At 40.1% G+C, this 24883-nt stretch overlaps 1 protein-coding gene across 1 annotated transcript; it reads right to left on the bottom strand.

Moving 5' to 3' along the window:
- Positions 1–11098: 11098 nt before the first annotated feature.
- irx1b (iroquois homeobox 1b) lies at positions 11099–17956 on the bottom strand. Its single transcript, XM_088327800.1, has 5 exons — positions 17516–17956; positions 16113–16355; positions 14540–15212; positions 14402–14462; positions 11099–11392 (listed from the first exon to the last, which is right to left on the bottom strand). The coding sequence occupies exons 1-5, from the start codon at positions 17750–17752 to the stop codon at positions 11350–11352; spliced, it is 1257 nt and encodes a 418-aa protein (XP_088183926.1). The 5' UTR covers positions 17753–17956; the 3' UTR covers positions 11099–11349.
- Positions 17957–24883: the final 6927 nt, after the last annotated feature.

Genomic DNA, 24883 nt, shown 5'->3' with positions numbered 1-24883 from the left:
AAACCCAAAAATCTCAGTATAAGGAAAATGAAATAAGGTGCCATGCTTATTTTTGAGCTACATGGTAGATAAGCTACTAGAGAGAGAGAGAGAGAGAGAGAAAGAGAGCGAGAGAAAGAGAGAGGGAGAGAGAGAGAGAGAGAGAGAGAGAGAGAGAGAGAATGGAAAAAGATAAATATAGGGAAACAAAGAGAAAAATAAATAAAGAAAGGAGAAGTACAAACTACAAACAGAGAGAGAGAAAGAAAGAGAAACAAGAAGAGAAAAAGAGAAAGACATAGAAAAAGAAAGAAAGTAATAAAGTAACAAAGAAACAAATAAACAAAGAAAGACAGAAGAAAGAGGAAAGAAGAAAGAAGGAAGAAGAAAAGAAGAAAGAAGAAAAGAAAGAGAGTGAGTGAGTGAGATAGAGAAAAAGAAAGAAAACAAGAAAGAAAACAACAGAGTTGAAGAAAAAGACAGATAAATAGTGAGAAAAGAAAGAGAAAAAAAGAGGGAAACAAAGAGTTAGACAGAGGTATAGAGAAAAAAATACAGCCGCAATTGCTTTGAGAAAGGCGCCTGGCTTTGGCAACATCTAACGCACAGTTTTAAAAGTGCTGCTATTTTTTCTCTTGTGCTTCCCTCAGCGTTGTCTGTTGGGTTATATCCCTTGGAGGGCCTAATCCGTCCTGCGAGACACACGTTTGATATTCATACCTAATATCGACTTTGATAAAAGGTCAATTTATATAAGATAATAACAATTGACGGTGGCAAAAAAAGGATTATAAGGGCTGTCGGAACTCATTCGAGAAATCGGGAACTTTAAACTTTTTGAGGACACCTCCAAAGATGCAAGCCAATACCGGTTTCGATACTTGTATCGACCTCAGGGACTACTCAAGTAGCGGTTCTTGTATCGAAGAGACTTAATAAACTGCCATGTTTATTATCCCTTCTCCAGAAGCTTTCGACACGGTCGGTCTTTTCTCTGGTGGCCCCTGGGGGTCGACCTCCTTTTGGACAATCAAACACTTTCCTTACCAACCTTGGCTTTCTCTCCTTTTGTGAATCCTCATCCCGCAGTCATTCCCCACCCCTCTGCCCGTGCCCCCCTCCCGCCGCGGGGGCCACACAGCCCTAACTTGTCTACATTTACCCCCCGTTGCGCCAAGGGGTCCCCCCCTTTCTCCCGGAGCCGGCTCGCGCCCTCTGTTTTCACGACCTCTGACACCCGGGCCATGGCAACAGTGGCGGGAATGTCAGGAGTGATTGGCAGGATAAAGAAGGCGGCCCCCCTTTTGGGCACACAAGCGGATTCGGGGTGACGACAATGGCCGATCGGGGGGCTCGGTCGGATCGCCGATGAGCCGAAGACTGTCAAAAGAGCGAGTGGTCTTGGCGTTAACCCGATTATCTCCTCCGAGGACGAGAGAGGTAAAGTGGCAGCGATTAATGGGGGGGGGTCTCCCGTTACGCAACAGAAATGAACAGTGACCGATTAACACGAGGAACGAATGGACGTGTCCAAGACAGTAAATGAAAATGTTTATCCTGATTTTGATATGAAAGAATTGAATTGACTTAATTGTCATTGATAACAACATAGTAAACTGTGCAACAGACATGGCACTCCAGGGTAAACATGTGATAAAGACATAAAAGAGGAAAAAAAAAACTATCAGGATAAAGGCAGAAAAAAACAAATATTTACATTTTTACAACGAGCGTGCCCGCTGAGGACAGCTGAGGTGCCCGCGGACCTGTTCTGAAAGTAGCTGGGTCATTGTGATTTTCTAGTCGGATTATCTTTTCTTCGTGGTCGTCCGTTTCCGTTTAACCCTTTCCAACTTTTCCTCTTTATATTTCTTTCTTTTTCTGTCTTTCTCTCTCTTTCTTCTTTTATTCCTTTCTTTTACTTTCTTTCTTCCTTCCTTTCTTTCTTTTTTCCTTTCTTCTTTCTTTCTTTTTGTACTTTCATCAGTTCCTCAATTCTTCTTAGGGCCAGTTGATGTGTTCTTCAGCAAATCCTAAACTCTTCTGAGCATGCCTTTTTTTAACAAAGGGACTTTGCGTGGGATTCTTGAAAATAACGTGACGTCTTCTAACTGTTGCAGCACTTAAAAGTAACTGTGTTTCATCATCCTGAAGCTGATCATTGGCCAGCCTTTGCCATTCTGGTTATTCTCCGGTCCATTTTAATAGTTTCTTCCACGCGTCTCTGTTTTTTCTACCAATTTTGGCATTGGAGATCATTTTAGCTGAACAGCCAACGTGTTTTATAGGTTCTTCTCTTTCAAATCGACGTTTTGATCGATAAACGCCGTTCTTCGGAGCAGTGTCTCGACGACCCATTTTCCTCAAATGCATGTTCAACCTGTGCTGGCTTCATCATCCTTAAATAAGCGCCACCCGATCCACACCCAATATCAAACATCTAGTTGGAGCCGGCCATCTCTGTCTGTCCCTCACCCCTCTCATACACCCCCTTCCGGAGGAAAACAAAGCCTGCAACAAGGACAATACAAACATCTTCTTTGTTCCTTTATCTTCTTTGTTTTCTTTTATCCTCACAGTAAAATGTGATACTGGAGTGCCACGTCCAATTTCGTTGTCACAATATGTTCAACCAATTTTGTAACAATGACAATAAAGGTATATTCTAATTCTAATTCACACTTGTTTTTGATTTTTTTCTTCCCCAAAATTGATAAACTGAGAGATCGGTTGCCACAATTCGAACTATTTCCTATTTTGAATGTTGAGTCTTATTTGGTTTTTGAGAATCTACCTCACCTGCTGGTAACTTGTATGGCATGTCACAATAAACACAGGGATATTCTGGTGAGTCACATTACACTGCTATTATTTTGAACAGCACTGTAGGTGTTAAATACAGACTAGGATCAGCTATATAGTCATTGTGACACTTGTTTGGTGGAGCAGAGCTGTCCGGGGCCCTTTAACAAATCCACCCAGGCGACTACGAGGGCCACAGGGAGACCCCGACAAAAAAGAGCAGCGGGACGGCAGAATCAAAGGCAAATCCCTCCTATAATCTGCTTCTTTAATCGGGATTAGAACTCACCAAAGAGCCGAAATACGAACACTAAAGCGCCAATGGAGACTTCATTCGTCTGAGAGTTTGAGGGGCTCGCGCGGAACCCCCTTAAGAACTCTGCGGAGGACGCTCGTGTCCCAGCGCGCGCCGGGTTTTTTCCCAGCATGCATCGCTTCTGAAAAGTTTCACCGGGGGTTGGACCAACTTGAGGAAGTTTCTTGCACCTCCAGCCAGGAAACGCTAATCAAATATTGGAGCGGTTTTCCTTTTTTGGTGTCTTTTTCGTCGTGCCGACTTTCATATCGCAACATGTTTCGGGGACACGCGGCGAGAAGCGATAAAAGTCCCGATTGATGTGGTTTTTAGGCACCGTCGTGCAACCGCTCGCTGATATCCAAGTTTGAAAGAATAACATATTGTTTGGGTTCTTGGAAGGACTGTCGCTCGATCTGGCTGGTATGAAGGGAAAGGGGGGAAACGGAAAAACGGGCGGCTAATATTCCGCCGCCGGCAGTCTGTCGGATTTGGCAGATGAAGTGAAAAAGGCCTCAAGTGTCTGGCCGCCTTCCACGTTGTCCTCGCATCAATGGCGCCTCTCGTCGCACTCGTCTTCCTCAACTAGGTTGCGCTGTTATTTAGCCCTCCTCTTCTGATCCGATCTCGCGCCGTTACATTGAGTGAACCCATCGAAGAACATTAACGCCGTCTGTGATTTTTTGAAATGTTTTTGATCAAAGCCATTGACAGTCAAATATGCAATTTTACTCTGTCAAACTCATTTGAGCTTGGGGGCCACATGTAAGGGAAAAAAAACTGTCACAGGGGCCGGGCTAGTAGATTAAAAAGAAAGAAAGAAACAAACAAACAAAGTAACCAAACATGAAAGGTAACAACACAGAGAGAGTAAGTGAGAAAGAGAGAAAGTCAAGTCAAGTCGTGTTTATATGTATAGCCCTTAATCACAAAGAGTCTCAAAGAGCTGCACAGATCAAGACTATTGCAAACTAGGAGAGAGAGACAGAGACAAAGACAGACAAAGACAGAGAGAGAGAAAGAGAGAAAGAGAGAGAGAGAGAGAGAGACAGAGAGAGAGACAAACAGACAGATAGAGAGAGAGAGAGAGAGAGAGAGAGAGAGAGAGAGAGAGAGAGAGAGAGAGAGAGAGAGAGAGAGAGAGAGAGAGAGACAGACAGACTGAGAGAGACCAATATAAAGACTGAGAGGAATATAAAGAGAGGTAGAAATAGACAGGAACAAAAATCGGAGAGAGATAGAGAGAATCAGAGATAAAAAGAAACTTGTATAGACAGAGAGATAGAGACAAAGATAGACAGCAAGAGAGAGAAACAGACAGAGACTTACAGAGAGAGACTGAGACACAGGGAGAGAGAGGGAGAGAGAGAGAGAGAGAGAGAGAGAGAGAAAGAAAGAAAGAAAGAAAGAAAGAAAGAAAGAAAGAAAGAAAGAAAGAAAGAAAGAAAGAAAGAAAAAAAGAAAGAATGAAGAAAGAAAGAAAGAAAGAAAGAATTAAAGAAAACAATAAAGAAACAAATAAACAAACCGTGAAAGGTAACAACAAAGAGAGAGTAAGGGAGAAAGAAAGAAAAGAAAGAAAATCAAATGGAAGTGAAACTGAACCAAATGGCCCCGAAAAGAAATCAAATTATGCAGATTACAAGCTCCGAATAGTGAAAGATTTGGCCGAAAAGCAAAAAGAAAGTTTGTAAAACTTGTATCTATTGGCAAAAGGCAGAAATGACGTCTGACGTGAGGGAAGTGGAAGGAGAAAGTCGCGCGTCTTTTAACCCAACACCGAGGAGGAAAATGTCTTTGGATTTAGTGATTTTGAGTTACTCTGATGGTTTGGTAAGCATTTTCTTTATCTAAATAGTTACATGAGTAAGTAAAAGCATGCTATGTAGATCCTCCCCGAAGGGAGAGAGAGGAGCCCGAATGTTTATTTCTTAGTACAAAACAATACAGGTTACTTATACAAGCCTTAAACATACATTCCATACAAAATATAACACTGAAGCAACTTACGAACAAATTCAACGTACGAACGATCGTCTGGAACCTAACTCTTTGGTAAGTAGGGCGGCGTCTGTATTGCGATTTGGGGCAAGCAATGAAAAACCTTGTGTGATAACGGACACCTAAAAAAATGGTGTGCATTTCCACCGTTATCTGCCGTATCCTGCATGAATTCTCGCTTAAAGGGACAGTGTGTAATATTAAGTGCCAGCAAAAAACTTACATTCAGTAGAAAAACAACAACATTGATTTGAATACTTGGCAAAAATACTTTATAATCAATCACAAGTCGAGAAATTATATATATTGGAAATCCACACAATATGTATAGGTGTGCCTTACTACAAAATTCTGCAAAATTCTGGCCAATTTGGAGGTTTACGGAGTGCAGTACAGTCCGCAAAATACAGTATAAAATATATGAATTTTATAAGTGGTTTCTGCATGGTGATGTCAAGGAAACCATTAGTTGTGCATTATGAACATGAAAAAATGTAGGGTCGACCTCATTGTGAATTCCAAAACCTAAACCGGACTGCCTTATAACTTGATTTTAGCTTTTAGCATTTGTGGTCATGTAAAAGTGGCTTTGAGAGGAAAAGGGGGGTTGGGATCCAATGCACGACCCCCGATCACTAGCCATAGCTTTTATGCTTGACGGCTCCAGGACCCCCTACCTTCCACTATCTCCCTCTCTGCTCTCGCTATTCCTGGCCCTTGAACGTCAAATATGAATCGCAGGGACACCCCCGCCGGCGGCTGGCCTTTTCCGGCTTCCCGATTCCGATTTCAGAGGTTATGGCAAGCTGCGCCGCCGAGGGGGCGTAATCCCACATTAAAGACTTCAATATAGGGTTCCTGTCAAGGTCCCGGAAATCTTCGATTTCAATTTCCGGAGTTCGCCGGGACACTTCGGAGTGGCTGGCTTAAGACAGGATTTTAGAGAGACACGTTTTCAGGATGTTTCGTTAAAGCCAGTGTCTGAACGCCTATTTTGCAAAATATTGACAATTTTATGTCAAAAGATGAAGAATATTTTAGCATGAATTCATGGAAACTTGAGATATGTTTAATTATTTGAAGAATACATCATAGTAAGGATATCATTTGAGTTTCACTAAAGCCCCGGTGTGTAATATTTGACCAGTAGATGGCAGCGTAGTGTCGAATGCAAACAAAAACCAGAGCAGGGCGTAACATCAAGTTTCCAAACAAACATTGCGGCGACCTTAGGTGGGAATTCCATTATGTATAAGAAATACAAATTTCTCGATGTTCGATTCGATTTAAATGTATTTTTCTACTGACTCTAAGTTTTTTGTACCACTAGGAGGCACTAAATATTACACACAGTCCCTTTAGGCAAAATGAATAAATTAATGTAAAATATCGCAATATCTTATTAAGTGGTTTATGTCACGACCGGAACAAGCGGTGGACCCAAATGCAGGGACAGGGGAAAAGATAGCGATCTGGTGCTCGCTGGACAGGTGGAACAAGAAGCCCCACGGCCAATGACAGGTGGCGAGGCAGATAGGCGGAGTTGATGAGCAGAGCGTGATCGTGGATCAGAGCAAGTCGGGTACCCGGGACAGGAGAACGGAGCGTGGTCGTGGATCGGACAAGTCAGGAGAACAAGCGTGATCGAGGATTGGAACAAGTCGGGTAGCCGGGACAGGAGAATGAAGCGTGGATCGGGGATCGATACGGGTAGCCGAGCAAGAGAATATTGCATGGATCAAGGATTGATACAGGAAACATGGGACGGAATCAGGCAGGATACAGGTAGCCGGGACAGGAGACGGAGCGTGGATCGGGGATCGATACAGGAGACAGTTCAGGATCAAAACGGGAGCCAGAGTCAAGAGTGCTTGCCTTGCATGCGCTGAGGTTTGCTTACGGACTGACCAGGAGTAAATGAGAATGACTGCTTTAATAGGAGGAGGGCTAATTAGGGAACAAATGGCAGCTGGGGCTGAAAGAGTGAGCGCAGGTGAGGGCAATTGAAGAATAGTGACAGTTTATTTGGGAGTTTTGTTGTTACAAAATGTAATTGCACTATTCTTCATAAAAATATTGTAAGGATGCACTTACATCTTGGGACAGTCTCCAAGAACTACCTTTTAAATATGTTGACTTATTTATCATGACATTCTTTTTATGTTATTTTCTTCTTTTTTTACATGATCTTATTCATATCATCATAACGTTGTCAATCGCCGCAGCACAATTACTGTATTTCGATACACGGACAGGTGGGTATCAATGGCTTCAGTATTTGCAAAGATGAAAATATAACGTCCCCAAGTAATAATGGCTGGGAATTATTTTAGAAAAGGTGGGATGCATTGTTCAAGGTGTCCTTTTAAAATTAAAAGTCTCATATTGTCTCTATTAAATATGTGTTACCAATGCCCAATTGCGGTTAAAGAGCCCTTATGCTTTATTTTCCACTGCACCTCTCTGCTTTCATCTTACTTTTAACAGAACTGTTCGGGGTGGAACACATTAGGTTTAAAGAAAAGGCTTGGGTGAGCTGACTAAGGCCGCAATCATGGCTTTAAGCCAGAAGATGGTGGCTGAATGTACCAAAGTTCCAAATTCCATTCAGCTCTATTAAGCATTATGAGTGTTTGGGTTTGTTTTTAAAGGGACACTAAAGTTGAGACTTTGTATTGGTATCGGCATGAAAAGTTGTATTTAACTCATCTGTTTTTAATCATGTTTTTTGTTTCCTGATTTTTAATCTATCAGGTGCTAGAGGCTTAGAGCAATGGCACTCCTGAGTAAAGAGTGGTACTGTGGTACCTCTACTCACGAATTCAATTCGTTATCGAAGCAGCTTTGTAACCTGAAACATTCATGAGTAGAGACATCTTTTGAATGTAAACGCGGTAATCCGTTCCAAGCCCCACAAAAGTATGTTTTAAAAAACAAACCAAAAAGAGCATCAGAACATGAAACAAAAACACATTAAAATTAGATTACCACAGAAGGAACATAAAACAAAGTCACATCATGTAGAAAAACAATGAATATAGGACAAAATTGAAAAATATTCATTAACCTTTTGCCAGGTGTTTACAGATCAGAGAGGGGACATGAAGAGCATGCCGGGATTCACGTATACCCACCGCATTGAAAGTGGAACTCTGGGACCGGCGAACGGCAGCTCGTACTGTACTGTATTTTTGACTATGTATCCTGAAACACCTTTGTAACTTGAGGCAATATTTTCCCGTTCCTGTACTCAGCTAAAAATATTTGTATTTCGAGACAGCTGTACTTCGAGGGTGGGGAAACACAAGAAACATGTTTTTCGTTGTATCCAAATCTGATCATTGCAAATGTTTAAAACAAACAAAAGACAAAAAGCTTTCTTAGTATATTATGAAAATTCTGAATTCTGGTACAAAACTACAGGCAGATATAACCAGAACTTAACAAAGTAAGATAATGGTTCAATAAAAACAAACTATCATTAAATTGAATTTAAAAAAGTTTTGGGGAAAATCTAAAAATGACTTTGAAATGCAAATAAAGAGGCAACGTTCAAAGAGAAAAAGTTAAAAAAATGAAGTGTCATGAGGTGGTAATTAGCCATGGTATTAGCTGGAGACTCCTTATAATTAGCATCAATGCAGATTAGCAAAGAACACTGCAGTTATGAGTAGATGCAGATATTTGACCCTTCGAATGACGTACAGTTGATTAAATTTGCCTTATTTAAGTTATCATGTAACGATTTTGGGAAATACAAATACTGTGTAATATTTTGGCATTGGTGTATAAGAAATCCCTGCACCCTTTCATTCTTACAAAGCTAATCCCTCAATTTTTTAAACTGTATTCAGCTATCAGTTAAAATGTCATTTCAGTATACGATATCACACTCAAAAACCGTTTACAAAAGTCATATTGGAAGAACAAAGGGAGTGATTCTGTTTTAAATAAGGGCAATCTCTTATCGCAAGGCCAGGGAGATCTGATCCCGGAAACCAGTGTCCTACCTGGCTGCAGCCGTGTTGGAGGAGACATGGAAACCAGACAGGCTCTCAAGGACCAATGTTCCCGGTCTTTATTATATCACCTGAATTAGTGTTTTTCAAGCTTTTCTGTCAAAAAACAACTAAAGGTACACCGTCCTTCAAAAAGTTTCATGCTGTTGTTTGGAGCATTAATTATTTTTTGTAATCTTTTGTGGTTTCCATGGCTCAGGAGGTAATACAGATCATTAAGTATTTTATTGGTCATTTCCCTTCTCTAGGTTTCTTCATTTTCCTCATGCTGAGGTTTTTTTAGCTTTTCCTTGCCCTCGTGTAGGTTTTAGATCAAGGGATGGTCTAATAATAGTCTGTAGTCTGTGCAGCCCTTTAAGATTCTTAGTGATTAAGAGCTTCACAAAGAAACATGACTTGACTTTTTTTTCATATTTTGAATCTGTATTTTTTTGAAAAGACATATATTTTTTAGTATGTGTTATCTAATGTTTACGTTTGTTCTGGAATAATATTCTTGGCTGTTTTGAAATCATGTTCATGCTAAAAGCCTACATTTCTGGCAAAAGCACACATTTATTTATATTTCTCTTGTTTTCAATTTAAAATGTGTCTAATTTTGATGGAATAGATTTTTATGGATAACAAAGTATGTGAAGTTATATATTGTTTATGTTTGTTCTGAAATAATATGATTGTCTGTTTTGAATTCATGTTCATGTTAAAAGCACGCATTTTTGGTGAAAAGCACACATTTTATTTTTATTCCTTTTAGTGATTCCAAGATCCAAGGAGAGATCCGCAGGTTCGAGAGCGTTCTGTGGAATGCTCTTCCCCCTGAGATTTGATCTGCAACCTCAGTGGAAATGTTAAAATCTATGCTTAGAACACACTTCTATTTTATAGCATATGAAAAACCTATGTTTTGTGTTGACAATATCTGTTTATTTGTTATTGCAACATCCATTGCAGCCTGGTCTTCCTGGAAGGGGGATTACCTCATGTGCTGTCCCTTCTCAAGGTCTCTTCATTTTCCTCATGTTGAGGTTTTTGAGTTTTTCCTTGCCCTCGTGTAGGTTTTAGATCAGGGGATGGTGTGATAGTAGTCTGCAGTCTGTATTCGTCTGTAGTCTGTCCAACCCTTTGAGACTTCTTGTGATTAAGGACGTCACAAATAAACAGGACTTGACTTAACTTGAGCATTGTTTGGCTGTTTTTCGTGCAAACACTTTGTTTTTATCTTTTGTTAATAAATGGTTGATGCAGTTTTTTTTTGTTTTTGCCGTGCCTAGATAAACGTCATCCATTCATTTGTTCATTCAATGATATCGCTTTATGCTGACCACTGTCACTACAATGAAATTGAATAATATAAGAAAATAAGAAAATGGGTATTCATATCGCAACACGGCGGCGCAGTGGTTAGCGCGTGTGCGGCACAGTTCTGAGGTCATGAGAAAGACCCTCCTGTGTGGAGTTTGCATGTTCTCCCCGTGCTTGTGTGGGTTTCCTCCAGGCACTCTGGTTTCCTCCCACATTCCAAAAACATGCATGTCAGGTGAATTGGCTGGTCAAAATTGTCCCTAGGTGTGACTGAGCAAGTGAGTTGTCTGTCCCTGTGTGCCCTGCGACTGGCTGGCAACCAGTTCAGGGTGTCCCCTGCCCACTGCCCGAAGATAGCTGGGATGGGCTCCAGCACCCCCGCGACCCTACAGCAGATAATGGATGGATGGATGGATGGGTATTCATATCTTATTAATGATTTATTCGGGAATTGTATTAAATGTTGTTGCAATATTTTCATCGCACTATCGTTACGATGCAATTGCAATTTAGGCCAGTCTCCGAGCACTACCTGGTAAATATTTTTGCCCGTGTACCATGACATTCTTTTATTTTTCTCTTTTCATTTATTATTACGTGTTAATCCAGGAATACCATGCATAATCCTTTTGTAAACGACAATAATGACATTTCAAATTCTCACACATACGCCGTCCAAATGAAACCACAAAGCCATGTGTTGAATTATAAATGACTATAATAACATTTATTTAGTTTGCAAAAAATATATTCTTTAAAGACAAATTGGTATCCTGTATTTACAATTTACTAAAAAGAAAGTAAATGAGAGGCACAAACATACAAACAAAACATCCTTTATATGTTGAGTCGAAAATGAAACACGGGTATCCCTTTCAAAAATAGTTCAATTGTTCTCAGTTAAATAAAATTCTTTTTTTCTTTTCTTCTTTGAGTCGGTTAGTATATTTTTCATAACGTAAGCGCTCGCTGTGTTCCTGTGCTGTGGTGAGATCTGTAGAAACAAAGAGGACAGACATATATGAGTATATGACCAATAAATTAGAGGGTTGCATTTTGCATTTTAACTCAAATGCCAATGAAATTGCTAAACTCTTTAATAAGCATTAAAGGGACAGTGTGTATTATTTAGCGCCTCCTATTCGTAAAAAAAAAAAAAACTTCAATCGTTTTAAAAAAAACAATATTGCATTAAATAATAGGCAAAAACGTATGGGAGGCTGTTTAAGAAGTTACTCATGCTTTCACATATAACATACCCATCACATGGTCATACCCATGCAAGACTACTGTACTCTCTTAAACACACTACTACATTCTCTCACCATACCATGCTTTCAAACATACTACTATGCTTTCACACACATACTACTTACTATATCGCACCACAACACTACTATAGAATTCTTACACAAACTTCTACACTTCACACCCACACTACAATACTCTCTCACACACAACTATACTTTCTCACACATACCACTATACTCTTATACACAGACTATTATACTCTCACAGACACTTCTATACTCCCACGCACACATACACTGCTTTTCTTTCTCACACACCATTAAAATTACTATTACTGTACGTTTTCCACACACGGTGTAATGATCACCTCAACTATCAGCGTTGTTTTACTTTGAGTACTTTTGGTAACGATGGCGATACACACTGATCAGTGTTGTAAAGTTTGATGTCAAACTGAAGTTGCCCCCAGTATAGTAGTATATGTGAAAGAGTATAGTAGTATGTGTGTGAAAGCATAGTAATGTATGCATGACATTATAGTAATATGCGTAACGGATAGTATAGTAGTGTGTTTATGATAGTTTAGTGGTATGTGTGAGAGAGTATGGCAGTGTGTATGGGAGTATAGTAGTATGTTTGAGAGTACAGTGGTTAGTAAGTGTGTGATCGCATAGTAGTCTACGTATGACAGTATAGTAATATGTGTAAGAGAGAGTATAGTACTGTGTGTATGAGAGTATAGTGGTATGTGTGAGAGAGTATAGTAGTGTGTTTTTGAGAGTTTATTGGTATTTGTGAGAGAGTAGGGTAGTGTGTATCGGAATATAGTAGTATGTTTGAGTGTATAGTGGTTAGTATTTGTGTCTATGAGAATATATTTTTGCTCTCATAGACACAAATAGAGTATGACGTTACACGTGAAAGTATGTATTATTTTTTTCTTCTTTAACAGCCTCTCATAAGAATGCATGAACTATTGCATAAACGTGCAATTTTTTCAAACACTCATATTCAGAGAAATGCTCATTTTATTTACATAACATAAGCCTCAGTAAGAGGGAGCTGACATATTTGTTGGCCAGCTTGCTGCTAGGGGTACACAAAAAAGACCGAAATATTTTGAATGGCTGGATAGAAAAAAGAGAAGAAACTAGTACAATTTCATCACTTCGAGAGTCCGTGGATAGGTAAATGATGACATGACATTGTGCATATATATATATATATATATATATATATATATATATATATATATATATATATATATATATATATATATATATATATATACTGCTACATATAATTCATACATTGGGCGGATAGGGAAAAAATCTCAGAAAGATTTGAAAGAATTATTGAAGTTGATTACTTGGTAGATCAAATTATAAAATTGTTGACATAAATTATCTTTGTTTATATACTATATCAGGGGACACAAGCATGCGGCCTATGGGCCAATTCCAAGTTTGAGCCCCCCACCTTAATATGAAAGTTAAAAGGGAGAGTGTTCACTACTTAGTGCCTACTAGTAAGAGAAAAAAAATGATTTATTAGAAAAACAATATTGAATTCATTAAAAATGGGCAAAATTACACGATCTATCACATATATGTATTTTTTTCTAAAAATACTTGTAGGTCAAAAATTATGTATTTACTTTTCATAACATGAGCATCAATCACCTTGAGGAGCTGACGGTATTCGCCGCCGTTTCCCTCCTACAAGTACCCGAAAAAACTCAAAAAGGCTGGGCAAAAATATTGGAAGAATGGGGTGGTTTGGTCACTTTGAGTCTCTGTAGTTTGTATTATTCCTTGTGGTCTTTTGCTCTCGTTTTCAGTTGCACTACAACATCCAGTAATGAAATAATACACACTGCCTCTTTATTGTAAGCCCCCGCAAATTATACATCTAATTTTCACAAATTGATTTATTAATCTTCACATTAAATTCTTGAAGGAATGATGTGTATTATCAGATTATCAGGTGTCGCTGTATTGTTTAGTGCAACCGAAAACGAGTGCTAAAAAGCACAAGGAAGAATACAAAATATGGCGACTCAAAGTGAACAAAATCCACCATTTTACTTCTTTTTTATGCCCAGCCTTTTTGTTTTTTGGGTAACTGTAGCAGCAATATGGTGGCCAAATATGTCAGCTCCCTTTAGTTAAGCGCATGTTATTTATATAAATTCTAATATATCAACCTACTTGCATTTGAAAGAAATGCAGCTTTATATGATAGGTCATTTAATTTTCATAATTATTTAAATCGATACCTTTTTATTGAAATATTTGTTTTAACCTTTACCACACTGTCCCCTTAATGTGTTATTTAACTATGTGTTGTTTGGTCTCAAAATATATTTAAGAACAGTGGAATGTTTTTATAAGAGCTTTTCTTGTGGAATACCTCACTTGGCCCAACCTCAACCAGAACTTAGCACCGTAAATTTGAGACTCAATGTCGTTCTTGCTGTGAGTAAATAGGTGCTGCGTTATTTTGTGTAGAATATTGTATAAAAGATATTTAATAAGAGTGTTTTTACACGAGCGTTTCTTGTGAAAAACACGATTAGCTCTAGCGTCCACCAACTAAATTGGGTTTGAGACTTATGTTTTACATAGTTTGACTTCGTGTGAGGAAATGGTTGTGTTTGTAAGGTTTATTATCGTTTAATAAGGGGAATTCCAACCATTAGTAAAGGGGAGACATTTGCATAGGTTGACAGGTATAAAATGTCATCATTTACCTATCGGTGATAAGCTGGAATGGAGATTTGAGGGAATCCGGTCTGTGATCACTGTCTTCATCTGCAAAACAAAATGAGAGCGTATTTTCAAATTTGCACCCTCTAACATTTTTTTTTTAGAAATTCCAGTCGTCGTACCGTCTCTTTTTGGACTCAAACTCCCGGATGATTCTCCGTCACTGTCATCTTCCGTTCCAGAAGTCCCGCGCGCAAAAGGCGCAGGGTTGCGCGCGGGTAGGTGCCCGGTTTGCGCGCCGCCAAGCAGGGACCTCACGCTCAAAATCGAGTTGGCGTTAAGAAAAGCCGCATTGGCCCAGTTTTGCAATTTACCGATCTGGCAAGTATAAATCCCGTGAGCCGGAATCAGCGCCGGGTGGATGTGCGCGCGCGAAGTCTTGTGCGCACTGTCCGGGGCCGCGGCGGTCTCCGCCAGAGACCAGATTTTTGGTTTGCTCTGAGGGGGTCTCTGGAACTCCTGAAGACCGGGAGTTCGATCCAACAATTTGAGAACAGGTTGCGCTTTATTGGAGGGAACTGCTACCTCCACGGGAAGTGTCCTTGCGCTCTCGGGGCCTTTGGGATCTGTGGAGGCCTCCTGTGAGGCGGCAGAGGCGCGTGGCTCCTCTGGGTGCTCCATGTCGACCGTTTCCAGATCGATCTCCTCGTCGTCGTCGTCGCTGCCGTTTTTACACTGGTCATCCTCGTTATCGCTGCTAAAAATGCGGCCGTCCCTGTCCTCGGCGCTTCGGCCCCAAGTCACCTTGTTCTCTTTCTTCAGACGCCTGCGAGCGTTTGCGAACCACGTTGACACCTGTCATGAGGGCAACGCGTTTTATTGAGGGTGCAAATACATCAATTATGCACAAATTAAATACATTTCTATCAAAAAACATACGAACATTTCATTACCGCCCTGTTCATGCTTAAAGCAAACACCTACAGTAAGTCTGAAACCAACATCGCCAAAGTCGAAAACACTGACGGACTGGAGGACATTGCCGGCTTGTGACATACCGCATCGAAGCAATTAAAATGATAAAAGACTCTTCTCACCCTGGCCACGAACTCTTTAACTTGTCACCTTCTGGTAGGTGCTACAAATTATTTAACTAACAGGCTCAGAGACAGTTTTCTCCCCAGGGCCATCACCTCCATAAACAAGCGCGAAAGAGTGTGAAAATATCTATATTGCGAATTTTGATGGATTTTGTGTTGCTGCTGCTAAATATTACTCACAGCCTTTTTCATTGAACTACGGTTAATTTGCACTATTCTTTCATTGCACTATTATTATTAAGACAGTCTCTAAGCACTACTTTGTAAATATTTTCACCTATTTAATCTTACAGTCTTTCGTCTTATTTTTCTTGTAAGGTCTTTATTAAGTATTTACCTAGGAGTGCCCTGTCTATTCACAGTACATGCAAGTATATCGATGGCATTTAAGACAATTCAATTCAGCCATTTGGTTAATCGGATGCAGATTGACTAGTTTTCATTTTTTATTTTTCTCATCGCTTTTCTGGTAGCCAAGAATCTGAGAAACAATTGAGACATGATTCAAAATGGGGAGAAGGTGAGAAGGCGAGGGGAGGGAAATAGTAAAAAAAACACAGATACATTTATTGAAATTGGGGAGGGGGTGTCAAACGATCAAAATAATAATAATATTTTTCCTCCCAAAAACATCTCTAAAAACCTTATTTTCTACCTGTGTGAGTGTCATCCTAGTAATAATTGCCAGCATGATCTTCTCCCCTTTGGTGGGGTAAGGGTTTTTCTGGTGCTCCTGTAACCAGGCCTTCAGGGTACTGGTGGTCTCTCTTGTGGCAGTTTTGGCCCTTGAATGGTCCCCGTAGGGATACTGGCCGTACGGGTAGAAACCTTGAGCGGCGTGAACCGGCAATGAGCTTGGGTGGGATCCTGGGCTGTCCTTTAACTCGTACTGGGAGCCCTGCAAGTTGATAAATTGTCAAAAAAAAAAATGGAAATAAAGGTTGTCGTTTTATTTCAATGATTAGGCTTAGATTTATGTATATAGCACCAAACCTGACTATGATATGATGGGTCAAAGATAAAACACACAACATGAGAAACAGCTTGAAAGAAAGACATCCAGTGCAACTGCCGCGAAGAATATGCACATACTTACTAAATATCATTAAAAATATATATTTTACGTTTGTATCATTTTGCGAATTTTTATCTTATTAATTCGTTTTATTTGCACTTGAAGGGGATGTCCTCCAATTTTGGCAAACTATAATTACAACAAAACAACAAAAATCCTTTATCTATTCATTATAATAGAATATACAATATAAATCTGAAAAATGCGTTAATCTAATTCCTTGTCCCATACTCCAAATATCACACCTGATAACCTTTCCATTTCCATATTTAAACATTTTTGATCATTTCAAATTGTGTACAACAACAATTTTTGAACGACAAATGTATTTTTAAATACATTCTTTTTTCTGTTAGATCGATCTCGTCTTGCTCGTTTCGCCTCTAATCCGGATCGTCTCGGTCACTGGTGGCCCATGACAACGTTATCGTAGATTGCTAATATCGTCACGGTATTAATCCAAAATGTTCGTGGCTACAACTATTCAATTTTTTTTTAAAGGGTATTTGGGCAAAAATGAGTCCCATTGATGAAATAAATTAAAGTTCTGCTCTGCCTTCCTCTCTTTAATACCGACAGCGAGGAAAGTAAATGCAGAATATAGAAAGAGAACGGGAATTGATACTCTGACATCTTTGTTGCGAATTAAACTAAATTGTGCAAGTTTCTGTAAATTAAACCATTTGTAAAACAGATTAAGTGTGAGAAACCTTTTCACTGCTGCATATGATATGCAACTACCCACTTTACTGCGAGTGGAGAAATAACTATGATTCTGAAATATTTTTTGTTTTGTTTATTCAGGAAATAAAATAACATTTTATACACAACCTGTATTTTTATTCTAGAGTTTGTCTTTCTAAGCAAGTGATGCATTGTGTTTGTAAGGTTTATTATCGCTTATTAAAGGGAATCTCAATCATTTGGCTGACATTTAAGAAATATTGATTAAAATAATAATAATTCGATGCTCCGAGTCTTACCATTTGAGAAATGAGAGCGATGTCTGGCGCCCCGCTATAGGGCAAAAAGGCACTGTAATTGGGGGCCGCCCAGGGGCCCCCGTACATCCCCAGCATGGATCCAACCGCAGCGGCTGTCGCCGAAGGGCTCACGACGCTTTCGCCGGTTCCTTCCCGGCTAGAGGCCGGCCGCTCACCCGCGTAAACTTCGTGCGCAGCATTGAGGAACTGGGTGTACCCCAGCTGAGGGAAAGCCATGTCCAGTTAGGGGGGGGGGATCCCTAAAGTCGGAGTAGGCAAGGAGAGGGGGATAAAATCCCAGATATCTGAAAATAAAAGCGCGTAAATCACCAGGGTCCTGTTTTGGAAAGTGCAGCCTTCAGTCCAGTCTTGCGCCAATTGTTGGCACACACAACGGAGAGTGGTGGAGCGATGCGCGGGCGCGTTTTGGCCGCGGGTGCTTTCTGGATGTGGAGCTGAGTGAGTGATTGAAAGCCTACTTAAACGGTGCAAGCTCCTCCTATGCCCAGGGCAGGCGATTAGTGCATTGGTTAGCCCAGGTCGTGGGTGGCGTGTGGTGCGTGCATTTTTGTGTCCATGTGTGTGCCTGGACGTTTTCTAAACGGTCTACATTACATTATGGTCATAAAGAGGAGGACCCTGTGAAGTATGTGTTATATTTGCCTCTTTAAAATGCACCACATGCTGTCTTGTGGCAATGCTGGTGCTCTTAAGTCAAAATGGCATGCATACTGCAAATACCTTACCGAAAATTAATCAATCCAATTTCTCTAAATTTCACCTAAATGCAACTAAAATTAAAGGCATTAAAACGAAATTATACCTACCCAAAATCAAAGAATGTCAAGCAGACAAAGAATCGTGAAAAAAAAGATGGCAAGGCACAGATTGATTGATAGATTGATTGACATTTTTCCCTTAAATAAACAAAAGTTGCAATGAATTTAAAATCAACAACTTTAATAAATAATTTGAAAAAAACAGAAGGAAAAAAGCAAGCCATAAAAAAAGCCGGAGTTTATCTTCCCCCAGTCTTTTTGAAAACACTTTTCACGTTAATCAAATCATTGAACATAGTATTGTATGAACAACGGATCATATCCTTTCATCATTCAAAGAAAAATAAAATGATAATAAAAACTTCATATGAAATCAGATAATACTGTAGGACTATAATTTCTGATCACACCATTTGGTTCAAAATAATAACACACAAAACTGTAGGAATCAAGATTCAAGGTTTTGTTTATTGTCATTCATATAAAATGCCAATACATTTTTCTTTGCAGCCTTGGTGTTTACAGAGGAAGTTCAAAACTGGATACAATAAAAATCGATCATTTATATATATATATATATATATATATATATATGGATCAATATTGTGTTTCTTAATCAATTAAGTTTGTTTTGTTAGCAATGGGAGGTGTCACGGATAAGACAGACAACAACCACAATTATTTAGGGATGGGGGAAACGGCTTAGAGGGTCTTGGAATAAAGATAAGTCTTGAAGTGGAGATTTGGGACTGCCTTTAAGGAAGACGGCTTGAAAGATGGAACGAAGAGGAAACCGAGCCACAAGGTTGGTGTGGCAGGTCTTGGAGTAGGTAAAACACGAGTCTGGAAGACTGGGGCAGAAGAGAAGGCAGAAGGGTCAAACAGGTCCAGGTTCAGAGTCAGAAGCGCAGACAAACAGATTCCGGGTGTAGGCTTTGCAGATGATCTGACAAAGGTAGGCTGTAAGGCGGAGCTTTAAATGCAGAGTTTGATGGGCAGGAAATTCAGAACCGCTGTTGGTAAACGAGACAGACAGGTGGAACAGATCAGGGTGCAGTGACAGAGCAGGGAGGTGATTGGTGCTAGATACCGGTAGAAAGAGAGCTCATGACAGGAGGTGCTAATTAATGCACTGTGTCCCTTTAACAGAACATCCTACGCACAAAAGTAAGCCAATATGTTTAAAATATAAATGTACCCCCACTCAAGATTAAAAGATGGGTCTATTTTTTACAAAGAACCCCCTAAAATTGTCATTTTGTTCAAACAGAGCCCCTAAAAACAATAAACCTCTTGAAAGGCTGGGCAAAAGATGTGGTTTGGTCACATTGAGTTTCCATACTTTGTATTCTTTCTGGTAATTTGTGGCACTCATTTTCGGTTGAAGTATGCAACATAGCGACAACTGGTGGTCAAGTATTAAATGGGGTTTCTTACACTCTAACTGCCAGGCCGCCATGTCTTTTTTACCTTTATGCTAAGCACCAGATTCCTCAAAGGATGTGCGCTGAGGCCTCCACTGTTCATCCTGTATACTTCAAACTGTTCACCAACGAGCATAAACACTATTATAAAGTTCCCTGATGACACTACCTTGATGGGACTCGTGTCTGATGGGGATGAAATGGCATACATGATGGAGGTGGTGATTCTGCTAATGTGGTGTTGGAAAACAAACTAACACCAAACACCAGAAAATCCATAGAAGTCATACTCGACCTCAGGAGAGCATTCACAGACCCAGCTCCATTCATCATCAATGCTATGGAGACGGTGTGAAGAAAATCCCACTACTTCAAACTCCTGTGTGTGCACATCTTTGACAATGTCTCCTGGGTTGGCAACACCAGAGTTGGGTTGGGGAAGGCCCAGCAGTGACTTCACTTCCTGAGGGTTTTCAGTTTGGGACAATCTGGAACCGAAACTCCTGGTGCCATTCTACAAAGCCAAAGTAGAGAGCATTCTGGCATATGGTGTCACTGTGTGGTATGTTATGAGCATGGCAGAGGAGAGGAAAAACATAGAGAGTAATTAACACAGCCCAGAAGATCATCGGCTACTCTCTGCCCAGTCTAGGGGTTATTATCGGCTTGAGATGCCGTAGCAGAGACATCAGCATGATAAAAGACACTTCCCACCCTGGTCATCATCTCTTAGAGCTCTTGACCTCTGGTAGCCGCTACAAGTACCGCAAAATCACATCCTAAGTTGACAGGGAGCCAACACAAGTTAGCTAAAATCGGGGTAATGTGATCAAGCATAGACTTTCATCTATTTTTCTATTTTAAAGTTTTCATTACATGTTAAGCCTGGAGTGCCATGTCTAGTCTCGTTGCATACCACGTTTCACAATGTCGATATAAATGACAATTTAATTCAATAACACAAGGGTAGGAACAGATTTCTTTTGTTAAAAATGTTGCTAAAATCTTGCAAGACGTTTGCCGTGGTTTGTTTCAACACATGAAACCAGGAAAGATTCACGGGTCGAGCTTCAGTCTGGGCAAATGATACAGTTTTACCAGGTTCGGATCAAATATCGGACTTCGGAGCGCCGCTACGAAGGATAAAGGCCGGGAAGCTGCTTGTTGCCTTCTCATTAACCGTTTTCAACATCATAATCGCAGCCTTTCTTATGTGAATTTGCACTTGCCAGTTACGTGCACACTTGAACACTCGGGTGGTGCTAATGAGATAGAGCCGGCCCCTTTGCATGTAGCCCCCTCCTGCACCCCCCTCGCTGGCCTGTGGCCCTCCCGGCTCCCCTTAGAGGTTAGCCATGTAATTATTCCATCGCTATAAATACGGATTCATCATCATCATCATCATCCTCTCCTGATGAGCTGAGAAAACGAGAGCAAGATAAGGGGGAGGGAGCAAGGGAGAGGAGGTCTAATGATTTCATTACTGTGCTTAAAGCCCACTCTGGCTAAATGATGGAGCACTTGTGCGGGGTTTGCGCCACAGGGCACTCGCGTAGCTCAGAGCTGTTTTTTTTTATGCTAGCAGGTATCATGATGCTGTTTGTGTGCGTGAGAAATATAAAGAGATGCTTAATCTCCGTGGCATTTTAAATGGCATTCATGGAGAGAGTGGCCCTTTCCTCATTGCCAAGGTAAACGGAGCCAGGGGACTCTCCCATAAAAGAGCAACCCCCCCCCCCCCTCTCTCTCTCTCTCGCTCTCTCCCTCTCACTGACTTGTTTCTCACTTAAAATTGATGTTGTTTTTTCATGACAGAGAGGGAAACGAGATATCCCCACCATCTAATAGGATAATATAAGCCTATTCAACACGCACACACACACACACACAACCGATCCTCCCACCCGCTCTCTGGTTCTGCCTCTCTCTCTTTGTAGCCACCTGATTTCCATAGTGTCTCTGTGGAGAGGCAGTTAATGAATTCCTCTGAGCTGGAGAAAAATGGGGCGGGGGACGGTTTTGGCGGTTTAGAGAGAGAAAAAGAGAGGGGACGGGGGAGCCTTTGAGCCACGCCATTCAACTTCACAGCCGAGGCCTGCTTGCGAATTCTGCGCGCGAGCACTCGGGGCATGGATCCGAGAGTCTTTTTAACGCGAACCTGATAAGACTACCAAATATTTAGACTGCATCCCTTCTGCAGAGACCCTTTTTATAGTGACGACGGCGCAATTGAAGGGTCCTGGGATTCAATTTGAAAGCCATTTAGAGCTATTAGCTGCTGCCACACAACTTGTGTTGAAAATGAGGAACCATGGTTGATCCATAAGGTTGAGTCTGTTTTGCTGATGTTTTTAGAATATCACGATTTGCATAGTGGCTTCTAATTTGAGGAAACTCGATTTGAGGGATTTGTCTGCAGAAGCGTCATGATTCCAGTGCAGTGGTATTGGGACAATTCCAAGCTTGTTTTGTCCTCAAGGAAATTTCAAATTGAAGTGAACTTAATTTCCTGTATTTTAAAGGAGACTCTCAGACATTAAGTGATGACACATTTGGAGTCACATTAGTTTTGTCTAGTTAAGTTAGACGCTCTCATTGTGTTTCATACGGGTCAGCAGCTATGAGTCGTTTAAAAAAGCTAGTTGTTATACAGGCAAAAGCTTTATGCAAATGTTGTGAACCTATTCACCAATTCCTGCCATACAAGTAGAGCTAAAATAATTTCCTGCAGAGTTAGGAAGAAGACAGCTTATGGACGATTACGGAATTAATTTGAAAAGTCATAGAAGTAATCACCCAACAACAGAAGTACTACAGGGCATTTTGGGAGAATATTCCTTAAGTAGGCAATAAAATAATAAAATAACTGTTCTTTGAAGGTCTAAGGATAAGTGTGACAGTAATTCATCCGGAAGCGGGTTCTTGGAGATTAGTGTGTCAAAGAGTGGACATGTTTCCTTTAGAAATTAAAAGGACAGGGAAGGATGCTAACGATCGACTCGCTGCATTTAGCTACTTGATAATTCAATAATATTGAGATTTTGTGCAGGTGTATACAGAGAAGGCAAAAAGTACAGACACAGGTGTAACAGGATTTGTCTCATTCATTCCACACACACGCTCACTCTTGCGACTCTCCACCCTCTTCTTTATTAAATGGCACTTTTTTTAAATGGCATTTTTGGTGGCTAGAATAAATTATTTCAGTTAATTCAGGTTTGTGCTGCAAAAAATAATACCTTAACTAGATTGTTGAGACTTCTTATTGAGTGCTACACAAATAAACACGATTTAATTTTCCTCATATTGAGGTTTTTAAGTTTTTCCTTGCCCTCATGTAAATTTTAGTTCAGGGGATGGTGTAATAGTAGTCTGTGGTATGTGCAGCCCTTTGAGACTCCTTGTCATTAAGGGATATACAAATAAAAATGACTTGACTTGACTCCACTCGCGGAGCTGCCCAAGGTACCTGGGTAGAAAACAATGACTATATGACCAAAAATGTCACATAACAACAAAAAACTGCCATGTAATTGAAGTGCAACTATCGAGACCACATCAACACACTGTTGTGAACAAATAACATAGAATTAAAGGATGAATGCGCTTTAATGCCTGGGAGCATGTGCATCCCTTTAAGGATCCATTCATTCACCAAATGCACTCATTCACATGTGTTTTACATTTACATATACTTACTCCGCTCATAGATTAATTGTGTCTATCATAAGTTAAATCACAGACACTAGATAGACAGAGAGAAATAACAATTAGTCCCAGAGTGTCAAGTCCAGTCATGTTTATTTGTGATGCCCTTAATCACAAGGAGTCTCAAAGTGCTGCACAGATTATTGCAAACTATAGACTATTATTACACCATTCCCTGATCTATAACCTACATGAGGGCAAAGAAAGATTCAAAAACCTCAACATGAGGAAAATGAAGGGACCCAACATGAGGTAATCCCCCTTCCAGGATGACCAGGCTGCATTGGATGTTTCATTAACAAAGAATACATTTAAAATAATTTAAGTATATTAAGAAATAAAAAAATAAAAAATAAATAAAAAGGATGACCAGGTTGAATTGACGAAACATTAACAAAGCATTTACAAAAAATACCCAGATATTGTCAACATGAAATCTAGGTCATTCATAAGCTATAGAATAGAAGTGTGTTTAAGAGTGTTGGGATTCTAGAAAGTGAACACTTTTTGTATTTAAAACAATATTAGGTTCTTAATATGCTCTTAATGGAACCTTAGACAAAGCATATTTTATCTGCCATATAAAGCGAGTTTTGTTTTCACTCAATGTGGTTAAAATATGAGCACTTTTTTTGCTAAACTACTAGTGACTACCAGATCATGTTTTCCTCTACAGTGGAACCTCGGTTTTCGAACGCCTCTCAGTTCGAACAAATCGGTTCTCGACCAAAAATTTCGAGAAATTCTTGCTTCGCTTTTCGTTCAAAAAATCGGAGTTCGAACGCTGGTACGCTTGTAGCGATGCTGAGCGGCGTACGGGTGTAAATTGCCCCCACCCCTCGTGAAGAACTGTTGTCACGTGAGCGCGCTCTCCTTTTTGCTTTCGTCTTTAATATCGGTGAACGGAGTGTTTTAACCCCTAATTATGCCTCGGAAGAAGGTCGGTGCAAGCAGCAAAGTTGCTACAGGTGAAAAAAGAAGAGTAGTGCGTACAACTATTGCATTTAAGAAAGAAATAATAGCAAAATATGAAGAAGATGTGCGAGTTTCCCTTCTTTCGAGGGAATAGAGCATGGCTTCTGCAGACCACCACAAAGGTAAGAAATCCTATTCATAAATATTTTCTATATCACTTGTTGTGGAGACCCGGGTGCTAAATGACGTGTAAACGACCTAATTATTTTATTTTTACACGTTAATGTTAGCGTAATCTTTGGTACGGAAGATTACGCTAACGCGAACGTACAATTAGCCTGGGTTAGCTTCATGTTTACTTTCATGGTAAACGTTCAGGGTGTTGTAACGGATTACAACGATTTTACATAACTTTTAATGGGAAAAACGATTTTCGGTGATCGACCAAATCGGTTTTGGAACAGGGTTCTGGAACGGATTATGGTCGAGAACCGAGGTTTCACTGTATTTCATTTTCAAAGTTACAGTGTTCATTTATCTTA

This window comes from Urocampus carinirostris, chromosome 2 (genome assembly GCF_059441175.1).
Source record: "Urocampus carinirostris isolate Australia breed hairy pipefish chromosome 2, RoL_Ucar_1.0, whole genome shotgun sequence".
Taxonomy (NCBI): Eukaryota; Metazoa; Chordata; class Actinopteri; order Syngnathiformes; family Syngnathidae; genus Urocampus; species Urocampus carinirostris.
Note: the sequence above shows the minus strand (reverse complement) of the source record. Positions and strands in the feature narration are given on the sequence as shown.